This window comes from Bison bison, unplaced genomic scaffold (genome assembly GCF_000754665.1).
Source record: "Bison bison bison isolate TAMUID 2011002044 unplaced genomic scaffold, Bison_UMD1.0 scf7180017864167, whole genome shotgun sequence".
NCBI classification, from domain to species: domain Eukaryota; kingdom Metazoa; phylum Chordata; class Mammalia; order Artiodactyla; family Bovidae; genus Bison; species Bison bison.
In genome coordinates, this window is record NW_011494739.1 from 2,671,143 (window position 1) to 2,682,875 (window position 11,733).

The 11,733-nt window shown below is 51.6% G+C and overlaps 1 protein-coding gene across 2 annotated transcripts in view; it reads left to right on the plus strand.

Moving 5' to 3' along the window:
- Positions 1-11,733, plus strand: part of SNPH (syntaphilin) — a 39,648-nt gene that overhangs the window by 23,002 nt on the left and 4,913 nt on the right. For both annotated transcript variants that reach the window (XM_010841790.1, XM_010841789.1), the window contains 3 exons: positions 8,715-8,811; positions 9,500-9,607; positions 11,719-11,723. In XM_010841790.1, coding sequence (XP_010840092.1) covers positions 8,762-8,811; positions 9,500-9,607; positions 11,719-11,723 — 163 coding nt within the window. In that variant the 5' untranslated portion in view covers positions 8,715-8,761. The remainder of the gene's footprint in view (positions 1-8,714; positions 8,812-9,499; positions 9,608-11,718; positions 11,724-11,733) is intronic.

Consider the following 11,733-nt stretch of genomic DNA (forward strand, 5'->3'; position numbering starts at 1 on the left):
ACATAAAGCAAAGAATAATACCTCTGAAAAAGGACAGAAGATCCCTTCAAGGTAGTGATATTCGTAGTAATGGCAAAAAATATTCTGTCTTCTGTTTGTCTAAGCACCTCCTCCGTTGCTGCATTCGTTGCCTTGGTTGGATCCTAAAGAGACAGGCAAGGTCAGGAGGGTGGCTCCCACTGAACACGTGTGGCAGCTGAGATTCAGACATGTCAAGGGCCCAAGGTCCCGTACAGTGACCCTGTGATATGGCTTGGGGGGCTGAGGGTCTCTCAGTGCTGGGCTCACACAGCACTTGGTCTAGAGAGCAGGGTGCAGCCAACAGCTGTTGGAAGAGTTGAACACAATGGTCCTCACAATGAGGGCTTCTCCTTTGCCCACACGGCTGATTCCTGGAGGGACGTGGAGAGACTTATGCTGGTTAGGGAGAAGACATATGAAGAATTTCTTTTTGAATAATCATTCTTGCTCTGCTAACCTCCTGTTTCTATGTCCCACTTTTTTGTCTCAGGAAGTGTATTATTTTATCATCTTTTTATTGAAATATAGTTGATTTATACTATTGTGTTAGTTTCAGATGTACAGCTTAATGATTCAGTATTTTTTCCAATTATATTCCATTCTAAGTTATTAGAATGGGTATAATTCCCTGTGCTTGACAGCAGGGGTTCCCAACCTCTAGGATCTAATGCCTCAGATCTAATCTGGGGCAGAGCTGATTTAATAATAATAGAAACAAAGTGCACAGTAACTGTAATGAGCTTGAATCATCCTGAAAACCATCTCCCCACACTGGTCCATGGAAAAACTGCCTTCCATGAAACTGGTCTCTGTGGCCAAAAGGGCTGGGGATCACTGCTTTTCAGCACATCCTTGTTACTTATCTATTTTATATACAGTAGTTTGTGTCCGTTAACCCCAGCCTCTAATCTGTCACTTCCCTTTCCCTCTGCCCTTTGGTAACTCCAAGTCTGTTTTCTATATCTGTGAGTATATTTCTGTTTTGTATATAGGTTCATTTGTATTATTATTTAGATTGCAGATATCAGTAATATCACAGATTTGTCCTTCTCTGACATTTCACTAAGCATAATATTCTCTAGGTCCATCCACAGTTGCAAATGGCAACATTTCATTCTTTTTACAGCCGAGTAAGATTCGTTTTATGTGTGTACGTATATATACACATACACCTTCTTAATCTAATCTTCTGTTGATGGGCACTTGCGTTGTTTTCATGTCTTGGCTCTTGTAAATGGTGCTGCTGTTGAACATTAGGGTGCCTATGTTTTTTCAAGTCACTGGTTTTTCTGGATATATACCCAGGAGTGGAATTGCTAGATCATATGGTAGTTCTATTTTCAGTTTTTTAAGGAACTTCCACACTGTTTTCCTCAGAGACTGCCTCATTTTACACTGCCACCAAGAGTGTGTGAGGCCTCCCTTTTCTCCACCTGCAATGTCCTCCTTTTATGGAAGCATGAGGAGCACAGGATTTGGGGATGTAACCCCGCATGTCTACCACGGTATTTTAGGATCTCCCAGCAAACTAGAATTTTGCTTTTTCATGCAGCATAACAATACATGTCCCAGATCTCTTGCGCTGTGAGACCTTCATGATGCAGTAGAAATGCAGGCACTTGAGACCTAGACGTCCAGGTGTGACCTTGAGTGATCTCAAAAGCTCTGCAGCTTCAGATTTCCCATGTGTCCATGGATCAGTCTCCACCTGGCCTCCCTCCACAGGGAATCTGTGAGAACCAGATGGAGTTGGGGATATTCCAAACCTTCAAAAGGGGCAGCCTCGGTCGCCGTCTCCTCCAGGCTCTCAGGGGCACCAGGGCAGCAGCTGCCCTGGGCCCGGCGGCCTGAAGTCAGGTAGAACAGGAGGACTGCTTCTGGTCCCTGTCCGGTCTCTGCTTGCAGAGCCATCCTGGGCCATTCCCTTCCCCTTCTTGGACCATGCCTGTCGTTTTATACCAGTTCATTTGAAATAAATATTATATAGATTATATTTTTTATTGATATATAGCTACATACCATAAAATCCACACTTTTAAATGTATGATACAAAGGATTTTAGCATAGTCACAAAGTTGTATATCTGTCACTGCTTTCTGATTCTAAAACATTTTCATCACTTCCATGCCCACTAGCAGTCATTCCCTACTCCTCCTTCCCCCAGCCCTTGGCAACCGCTAATCTGCTCTCTATCTCTATGGATTTGCCTGTTCTGGACACTTCATACAAATGGAATCACAGTGTGTGGCTTTTGGTGTCTGGCTTCTTTCATTTAGCATAAGACTGTCAAGGTTCATCCATGTTGTTGCATATATTAATACTTCACTCCTTTTTCTGATTAAATGATATCCCACCAAATGTATAAACCATACTTTTTGTCCATTCATCCTTCGATGGACATTTGATTCGGGTCATTTCCTCCTTCTGGCTGTTGTGAACAATGCTGCTATGGACATTCCTATGTAAGTTTTTGTTTGAACATCTTCTATTCTTTGGGGTAAATACCCACCAGTGGAACTTCTAGGTCATTTGGTAATTCAATGTTTTACTTCTTGAAGAACTGCCAGCCTGTTTCCCACAGCAGCTGTACCATACTGTTTTACATTCCCACCAGCAACACCCAAGGGTTTCAATTTCTCTGCATCCTCACCCCTGTTTATTATCATCTGTGTTTTTGATTATAGCCATCCTAGTGGATATGAAGGAGTATCTCATCATGGAAAATATACATTACATAGATGTTTAACCTGCAAAACCCAAAAAAGGAGTCTTACTTTGGACCTTCCACAGGTAGAATAGATACAAGAGGAGCCTCTCCAGGTGAAAGGGGGAAGGAGGCCTGAGCCCACAGCCCCTTGCAGTCCCAGGGGCAAGTTCTCTGGGTGGTTTGAAGACCACTGGGCTCCATGCCCTCCAAGCTCTGGGATCTGAGTGTAACCACCGGAGACTACCCAGCATAGCAGACGCCTCCACCCTCACTCCCATCCTGGTTGCCTTGAGAGCCTCCGCAGTGTGTGGCCAAGTTGTGGGTCTTCCCTATGCTGTGCTGGGGTCGCCAGAGTGAGAAGGAGTCCAGTGGCTGCCTCTGTGGCTCCAGCTCTGCAGGCAGCCTGTGTAGGAAACAAGACAGGAGACGTGCTGCTACCGCCTCCCTTTCCGTGTCCAGGAGGAAAGGTCCTGGCTTTTGCTGACAGTGTGGAGAAGCATAGTGGGTGATGAGGTTTTGAAGCCAGGGGAAGTTTACCAAACCCCTCAGCCATAAGCAGCGCTCAGAGCACTAACCTGGAGATCCAGAGAGGGAGGCTGGAACACTCCCAGGCCCGTCTTCCACCTGCCGCTTCTCTCTGCATTAGCGTTCTAGGAGCACCAGGCGCTCTGCAGCTTGACAGGTGGAATGTTCTGCCTTCTGGTGTAGTCTTGGCAGAGAGAGGATTTTGCCCAAGTTCTGGTCTGTAGGTTGCATTGCTTTGCTTTCCACAGCTGGGAGAGGCTTGAGTCATCAGACACAGATTGTTCTGTTCCCTTGGATTTTTGGATAGCTTTCTTCTTTTATTGATGGCTAATTCTTTGGAGGAGGGGGGGCGGAGGATAATTTATGGTACATACAGGGACTTTCACTTAGCTAGTATATTAAATTAACCCAAATGCCTGGTTTCTCCCCCGTGACTCACTGATTGAGTAAAATGCCATCATGTCTCTCTTTGAAGAATGCAGCTTCCTAATTTTACAGATGGAGAAACTGAAACCCAGGGGTTCTAGTCATTGAAAGGGAAAAAAGCATCAATTAGGACTCTGTCATTTAATTCACAGCCCTAGAAGCAGAGAATGTTGGATCCAGAACCGTCTTGGAGACCATCTAATCCAACCACTTGGTCTATCATATGTGCCTATTTAACTCATTGTGTTACTAACTGTTGTGTGTTGATTGTGTTTATTTTTATGAAGTTCCCCAGAGGGTGGTGTTCCCTGAGTTTCAACCTAAGCCATGGCATGCTAAGTGGTCAAGAGAGTAAGTGACTGATGGAGTCCCAGGAGGAAAGGCCTGCAGGGCAGACCCTAACACAGAGTGCAGCGTACGCATGAGGACAAGGCAGGGCAGGTGCTGTTGGCTGGGCAGACGGCCTTTGCAAAGACATGGAGCAACAAACAGGGCTTTCCTCGGGGGCCAGCAAGCAGCTGAGAGCTGGCTGGACAGGGTAGAGACGAGAAGGCCTTGAATGCCATGGTCAAGAGTTTTCCGCTAGGCTGTTCTCTCCTTCTGAGATGGCCTACACTCCGTCTGTGGAGTGTTTCTCTCTAAATAAATCCAATTCTTACCTAAAAAGAAAAAAAAATGAGTTATGCCCTAAGTTTTACTTAACTGGGGGCCTCTGATGAATTTCCAGGAGACCCCATGCCCTTTTCTCCATTGTTCCTGGGCTGCCCTGCATTCATTCACGCTAAATTGTGTCTGACTCTTTGAGACCCTATGGACTATAACCCACCAGGCTCCTCTGTCCATTGGATTCTCCAGGCAAGAATACTGGAGTGGGTTGCCATGCCCTCCTCCAGGGGTATTCCCAACCCAGAAATTGAACCCACATCTCTTATGTCTCCTGCGTTGACAGGCAGGTTCTTTACCACTAGCGCCACCTGGGAAGCCCATGCCCTGAATCAGGCCCTTCTAATTTTTTGATAACCTCCTAACCGGTCTCTCTGCCTCGATTCTTCTTCCCTTCCAGCTATGGTCCACAAACGTGCAGGACTTTCTAAAGTGCAAATCTGATCATGTCCATCCCCATTTTAAGACCCTTCCATGGCTCCCTGTTGCCCACAGGACAAGATTCTGGCTTTCGTGGCGCTGTGTGGTCTGGCCCCACCTCCTTCTGCAGCCTCACTCCCGCTGTGCCCCTGCCTCCACTAGGCCCCCTAGTTTCCCCAAGCAGCCACGCTGTTCTATTGAACTACTCACCGCCTTTGCCCAGGCTTCTCCATCCCTCCCATGCGCTTTCTCTGCCTGGTGAACCCCTGTTAACCCCTTAAGGCCCAGTGTAAATTTCCTTCTGAAGACTCTTTCCCTGACCTTCCTGAAGCCACTATTATCCCTTGAATGTTTCTCTTTCAAAGCTCACATTGCACTGCAGTTACCTACTACCCAAATCCTGGCAGTTCCCATTTTTGTGTGTTTATTGTATGGTGGGCACTGGGCTAAGCCCCCGTGCATGAATTATCCCATCTCATCCTCACAGTAACCATATGAGGAGCTTTCTGTTATACCTACAGATGATGAAGCTGAGGCTTAGGGAAGTGGCATGACTTGCCCAAGGCAGGCAGCTAGAGGATGACAGAGCTGGGATTTGAGCCCAGATTGCTTAGACTATTTCCGACTCTTTCCATCTCCCAAGCTCCCATTGTTGGGTGTGTGAGGGACTGATGAGAGGGGTGGATCCAACAGGGTTGTCAAGGTGTGGGCAGGATGGGGAAATGGGGCTGGGCTTACCTTGGGGTGGAGATGATGGGCGACTGTCAGCCCAGTTCCCCACATTTAGGGGTTTCCTTTCCACCTTCCATTCCAGTGGCCACCTTGGGATAGGTCTACAGGACTCCAGGCCAAGCAGTTGGCATGGCAACAAACGCCATGGCAACTTACCTCCTCTCTGGGGCTCAGAAGGGAGGGAGGACCTGAGAGAGCACAGGGTGCTCACCAACACTTCTGGGCTAGATCCTGGGGAGGTGACTCCCTTTGGGCCTGGGTATCTTCTGCCCTCCCAGAGGGACTCCAGCCTGCAAGGTCTCATCCCAGCAGGGGAAATGCCACTTCCACCTCTGTCCCAGATGAATGGCTGTCTTTGGCCTCCCAGGAGACTGTCGGCTCCATCCAGGTACAAATGCCATCCCCTTGCCCCACCCCTCCCCAGGCCAGAGAGGAAGGAAGAGGGAGCAAGAGAGGAGGGAGGTGTGGGATTGGTTGCCAAGCAAGGTAGGAATGGGGACAAAGCCTTCATTGTATAAGGCCACACGCAGCTCCAAGGCAAAGCGGGCCTGGTGCCTGCCTCCCAGGACTGGAGCCTAGAGCTCCACCCAGGCTTTGCAAGCTCCTTAGCAACACTCACCAGAGCTAGCTTGGAAGAGCGAGACCTGGCCTCAGCTCTGAGTCCTGCCTCTCTGAAGGTCCTCCTGAAGGCACAGCATCCTCCCAAAAGCCAGAAGTGATGACGGGAGGATGGCCAGTGAAGCCAGGCTGACTGGGGCTAGAGGCCAGGGTCTACTGGACGTGCAGCTGTGCGACCTTGGACCCAAATGTGATAACAGATCCTGCCTCGAAGGATTTTTATTTTGAATAATGGGCCAAGGCACATAATAGCACTCAGCATGGTCACCTGGTAGCAGACAGACGAGGTCTGTCGATGACAGATGACCAAGGGGGAGATGAATTGGAGCATAGCATTGACATATATACATCCCATAAGATAGATGGCTAGTGGGAAGCTGCTGTATAGCACAAGGAGCTCAGCTCCATGCTCTGTGACAATCTAGAGGGGTAGAATGAGGGGTGGGGGGTGGGAGGGAGGCTCAAAAGGGAGGGGGTATGTGTGTGCATATAGCTGATTCACTTTGCTATATGGCAAAAACCAACCCAATATTGTAAAGCCATTATTCTCCAATTAAAAAAAGAAAAAAGACAGGTGATCCTTGAAGCCCTTGTCCACCCACGAGTAAGGACAATCAGCCCCTCCCCCATGCTCCTGGCTGAGGCCCTCCTGTGCCTAGGAGGTGTTAAGACACTGGTGGCCTCCTGGCAAGTATGAAGGGGCACCCTTGTCCCCCCAGCCCCTGGCCCACGGTTCCTCCTCTGAGGGCCAGCCCTGCGGTTCCAGGAGGCCTGCCTGGGTGGTTGAGGCATGGTGGGTGGGATGCATTGCCAAGTCAGGTCGAGCAGCTCAGATAACAGGTGGGGTGCCGGCGGCTCCTGTACCTGGCACCTGACACCTCTGGGCAGACAATGCTGGCTATGTCCAGGCCCTCAAGGGAACAGACCATGTCTGTGTCCCAGCCAGGAAACAGGCCACCTGAGCAGCACCTTTGTCTGCTCAGGAGGCAGCCTCGCCACTGGCCAGGGCGGCCGGGATCCTCAGAGGCCCTGATGTGGGAAGGGGTGGTGCCCTGGGCAGGGGATCCGTGCTTGTGATCCAGCCCCTCAGCATCTGGTGTTGGCCTGGCTCAGGTGTTGGCCCTGCCACACTGGGGCAGGGACTCAGGCAGTCCCTTCCCTCTCAGATTCCTCATCTGTAAAGGGACTAATCACAGCACTTCCTCATAGGATTGTTGGGAGGAGTCGATGGCGTAATGTACGTAACGTGGTTAGCACGGGGTCTTGGCGTGGAGTAGGGCTTGGCAACGGCTTCTCTCCCAGCATGGAGGAAGGTCCAGTGCACGGTGTCCTCGGCCGAGTCCTGTAACCCAGGCGACTGTCCTTAGTCCCTGCTCTGAGTGTAGAAGGAGGGGACTGGGGTCTCTGGAGCTGGCACAGAACTAGCATGTTGGCTGCAAAGAGTCCAGGCCCATTCCCTTCCCTGGCCTTTAGGGGCTTTGGGCTGAAGCCCAGCACAGACCTCCCACAACAGCCAACACAGCCCAGCATGGGGCCTCTCCCTCCCTTAAACCTCTGCAGGGCTGCCCTCAGAACCCAAGCCCCTACCCAGGAAAGGGCCCGAGGGATCCCCAGGCAGGAGCCCAGATCTGAGTCTCCCTACCCACTTGTCAAGAGGGCCGAGGATGGATCTCCACAGGCATGGTCCCTTCCTACTGGGTCCAGCCTACAGTGATGCTCTGAATGGGTGGGGGAGTGTCTTCTTCTCCCATCTGTCTCCTTCCTCATTTGCTTTGAGCCTGTGCCCTGAGTTCCTCGTGCATCCCAAAATGAGCATGCGCATTTGCATGGATGGGCACAGGCGTGCCTGTGTGTAGCATGTGGGCAGTGGAGGTGGGGCGGGCAAGGGCTGCATGCCCTGCATTGTGGACAGGCCCCCTGAGCATGTTCACTGAGCCCTGTGCGGCACGCCTTGGAATGGCAGGGATGCGGTACCTTTTCATGTTCATGTGTATCCATATGTCTTTCTACACGTGTGCTGGTGTGTTGGTCTGTCTTGTCTCCCCTATAGACGGGAAGCCCTGAGCCTCGCACCAACAGGCACCCTGGGAAGGACGTCAAGACTAGCCCAGCCTAATCTGGGCTTCCTGGTGATGCTCCAGGAGTCCTCCAGCCTGCAGTCCCCTCCAAGGAGGAGGGTGGATTGACCAGCACAGGGGTGGGGGTCTGAGAGTCAGGGGTCCAGGGACCCTGGCTCACAGCCAGACTCAGTGCTGGGCTGAGGCAACCAGGAGGCCCTGCCCCAGTGCCAGTGTGACCTGGGGGGAGGCCTTTGCTCTTCTGGGGCACCATCCACTCATCTGAGGACACGGGGCTGGACTGATGATTTCTGGCCGTCCTGAGGCTCTGACGACCGTGATTTTAAGTTGGGTGGTGGGAGCCTGCTAAATTCACTGGTGGAGGCAGTCGTGGGCAGAGCCTGCCTGCCAGCCCCCTGCCTGGCCCCGAGTGTCCTGCTGAAGGGTGAGAGGAGAAGCCATGCCGGGCAGCGGCCCCAGCGAGAGGATGACGTGGCCGGGCCCGGCCCTCCCCACGGCCCCCCCAACCCGCCCTCTCTCCTCAGCCCCGGGGACACAGCCCATCCCGCCCCTCACCCGGACCCGCAGCCTCATGGCCATGTCCCTGCCAGGCGGTAGACGGGCCTCTGGTGGATCCCGCAGGTGAGTCTCCCCCTTGCCCAGAGTCTTGGCCTCTGAAAGTGGGGGGAGGGGGTCTCTGCCTCTAGTCCACCACCCACTTGTCTTGGAGCAAGTCATTGCCCCCATTTTTCCCGTCTTTAAAATGGGCTTGCTGACACTTGCCTCAGGAACTATTTAAGGGCTCAGATGACACTGTGGATAGAAAAGTTCTCTGAAGACTTAAACCACTGGATCCTTCCCATCATTAATATTGTTGTTCCATCCTCACAAAGACAGCATGTAGCCTTCCACCTGGGCTCACCCAGACTCCACGCATGCCCCTCCTCCTGCCCCTATGCCTGCCTGCCCGGTCCTCTCCACCTCCGTCTCAATTCACGCAGGGCCCTTTCCCTCTGGCTTGAGGGACCCTGGACGTTGAGGACCCTCGCTAGGGGTAGCTGGGCCCCACCCTTGGCCCACAGCCCTGCTCAGCCTCCGCCTCTGTCCTGGGGAGCCAGGAGGACCTGCCTCCTGGTTTTCCATCTTCATTTGCACTGTCTGTTCTGTCACCCCTGTCTGTTCTGTCCCCCCACTCTCCCCTCTGCTTCTCTCCCCGGCGGTGACCCCAAAGTGGGGGCCCTCTGGGCCGCAGCGGCCTGGCGGTGTTCGCCCAGTGTCCGCAGCTGCCCACCAGCCAGAACGACCCCCTGCCTCTTCTCCCTGCCTCCAGGCGCACCTCTCCACCCGTGAGTGTGCGGGATGCCTACGGCACCTCTTCTCTCAGTAGCAGCAGCAACTCAGGCTCCTGCAAGGGCAGTGACAGCAGCCCCACGCCCAGGTAACCAGCCCCTCCCTTCTGCCTCCCAGCTGGCGGGGAACCTGAACGCCTTGGGGCCTGGGGGGTGTGGGTGTTCTAACCATCCCCAACTCTAGCACACTCCCTGGCTGTGTGACCTTGAGAAAGTCCCTTCTCTCTGAGCCTCAGTTTCCCATCTGTAAGATGGATATGATCATACCCAGCTACACATAACCAAAGACAGTGGCTGAGACAAACTAGGGGTGATGCTTTCAGAACAAGGGGCCAGAAGTGGGCGACTCCCTAAAGTGCCGAGGACCCTACCTCCACCATCCTTAGTGTACAGCTGGCTCTGACACCTTCAGGCATCAGGTCCACGTCCAAGGAAGAAGAAGGCAGAAGGCCAACCCCCACTCCCCTCTACGCCAGGCTCATGTTTTCTGAGACACGACACGTTCCCCAGTAAATTCTGTCTACACTGTGCTGGCAGGTGCCAGGTGTGACTGACTGGCTTCAGGGAGGGTTAGTGCTTCCACGTGCAGGGCCACCTAAGCAAAATGGGAGTTCTGTTGGGGAGAAGGCAGGAAGCTGTGAGTTGAGGAGGCTAGGCTGTGGTCTGCTGGTGGGATAGGGGTGCTCCTGACCCCTGGATGAAAGCCTTGGCCCTCCCACCTCCTCTGGGTGGGAACTCCTCCTCCTTGGCACTGGTGGGAGCTGGGTGTGCTCAACACACATGCACATCTGCACCACCCCATGCAGGGGAGTGTGGCTGCTGGGAGCAGTGCATGTCCAGCCTGCCTCCACCTCAGGGTACAGCTATGAACAGGTCGATGTTATGAACAGTCGATGCACATCTGGGCTCCCATGTGCCTCTAGAACATGAGTGGGCACGTGCAGATGGGAAGGATTGACCTGCATTTGTGTGAACGTGTGTCCTAGAATAGTGTCCTAGAATAGTTGACCCTGGTCCAACAGGGAGGTTGGGGCACTGACCCCCTGTGCAGTTGAAAATCCACATACCACGTCTGGCTGCCCCAAAACATAACTGCCTACTGTCGAGCAGAAGCCTTTATAACATAATCAGTTGACTGGCACATATTTGGCGTGTTATATGTACTATCAACAATATGCTTACAATACAGTAAACTAGAGAAAACAAAATGTTAAGAAAATTATAAGCACAAGAGAATATGTTTACAGCACTGTATATATTGACACGGTATGTTTACATTGTTTCTAAGATGAATCACCTGTAAGGACGTCAGTATTGTCTTATATGACACAAAGCACTGTAGGGATTATATGCATCACTAAGACTAGACATCAAAAATGAAAAGATCATGTGAAAAAGAAATTCATATTTACTTACAGGTATAATGATGCATGTATTGATAACAATACACATTGATAACAAAGAAGCAGCAATACGATTGCTTCAGGGTAGCCTAGCCTATCTAATGAATGAATCGTTATAAAAATTTTATGGCATACAGTATTACAGTCATATTCATAATATGGTATGAGAAACATTGTTACATTTGTCTAAAAACCACTTACAGTGATGACAGACTGATAGGCAGTTTCTCCAATTACCAGAGAAAGGCCTACTGTAGGGTAATGTGATCCTCTGAAGGCACAGCTGTAGAACAGTGAGAAAACTTACACACCATTAATTTTATATTAACTATCACCCACCTTATGCCAGGGAAATGACAGGCTACCACTTCGGTACCTGCCTTACACAGAATGAACGTTTAGGTGATGGTGACGACGACAACACAGAGCCAGCTCATATGGTTCTTGCGATACAGTGATTAGATTTGCACACCCAGTCACTCACATATACAACGGATAAGTCCTTGCCCACCAGGCAAGCCCCGGGATAATTACATGGAGAGAGACAGGCTTCTCCCTGTCTCAGCTTTATTCTCTGGGATGGGAGACTCAGCCCTGGGCTGCAGCGCAAGCCCTGGGTGGTACCAGGCTTGTCCACATGCTTTGTGATGTATCTCCCCACCCCGAGCTAGAGGAGCCCTGACCTCCCCACCTCGACGCTATGCTCTTCCCTCAAAGAACCTTAATAAAACCTACCTTCCAGAAGGGCCGGGTGTTCTCATGCCCACAGGGGCACAGGGGGAGGCCTGGCCTGCAAGGCGCTGGAGGCGGGG